The following is a 1096-nucleotide window of genomic DNA, read 5'->3' as shown; positions in this document are numbered from 1 at the left end:
GATTGATTTACAAGTCGCGCGCGATCGTCAATCTGCCCTCGCTTCGGAGCTTCACGAATCAGCTATCTCCCACAAGGCTGCTCAGGCTGAGGTAGCTCGTCTCGAGGCCGCGATGAAGCGCAAGAACTGTCGCCTTCGTACCTTGAATGACAACTACGAGCGTCGCTTGAGGGTGGCCGATACCACGATCGCAACCCATACAGCTGAGCTTGGCCGCTTGCAAGATCGGGTATCGACACTGGATCGGGATCTCCAGAAGGCTTCTCAGCGTGCTCAGGCGGCGACTTCTCAACGCGATCAGGCCAGGGCGGCTCACATCGCTACCCGTGAGTACTTGTCTGCATACCTTTTCTGCCGTCACACTAATTCGTCCCTTGTGTCACAGAGGATCGTGCTTCAGCGGCTCGAGACACTATCGCGCGGCTGGAAAAACGGATTGACCAAGTCGAGAGGTCTCAGAAGTCACGTCAGGATCTCGAGTCCGCGCTCGCCAAGCTTCAGCAAGAGAAAGATGCTCTGGCAGTCCAAAGAGATGAGTTGCTCGGCCAGCGTTTCATGGAAGTCACCGATCTACGGGCCGAACGGGACCAGGCGCAGAAGAGGTTGTCCAGCATTGCGTCCCTTCTCCCTTCCGCGCCGGGCCACAAGCGAACACGCTCCGAGTCCGAGTCTCCACCCCAGTCTGCCCGTGTCTCCAAGGCCGCTCGATCGACTTCAAGTCTTTCCCAGGCTGGCACTTCGAGTCATGCCCCTGTGTCTAGGTCCTCGATCGAGCTTCTGTCTGCCGCGGCTGTCGGCCAGAAAGCTACACGGCCGGTGTCATCTCCTTCATCCGCTGGTCCTCCTAATCATCTCCCTCGATCTGTTCGATCGGCTGCTAAGAGTGGCAGCGGAGGTGCTTCGTCGCCCCCTGCAGCTTCTGAGGCAAAAGGGCGTTCTGATGGTGGCGAGAGCTCTTCCGGCAAATCCGGTTAAACTGCCGTTTTTGACTCGGACGTCGCGGGAAGCGACGGTGGTTCTCCGGAGTCGAGTCGTGCCAAGAACGAGTTTGGAATGCCCCAAGTACCGACTGGCGCGACGCTTGGTAATGCTCACC

The 1096-nt window shown here is 58.4% G+C and overlaps 1 protein-coding gene across 1 annotated transcript; it reads left to right on the top strand.

Annotated features, from left to right (window-relative positions):
- Positions 1–112: 112 nt before the first annotated feature.
- Positions 113–975, top strand: PPTG_06485 (hypothetical protein; the record flags this gene model as incomplete). Its single annotated transcript, XM_008900411.1, has 2 exons — positions 113–326; positions 386–975. 2 exons carry the CDS (start codon positions 113–115, stop codon positions 973–975), a joined length of 804 nt encoding a protein of 267 aa, XP_008898659.1.
- Between the last annotated feature and the right edge of the window lie 121 nt (positions 976–1096).

This window comes from Phytophthora parasitica (assembly GCF_000247585.1).
Source record: "Phytophthora parasitica INRA-310 unplaced genomic scaffold supercont2.9, whole genome shotgun sequence".
NCBI lineage: Eukaryota > Oomycota > Peronosporomycetes > Peronosporales > Peronosporaceae > Phytophthora > Phytophthora nicotianae.
Note: the sequence above shows the minus strand (reverse complement) of the source record. Positions and strands in the feature narration are given on the sequence as shown.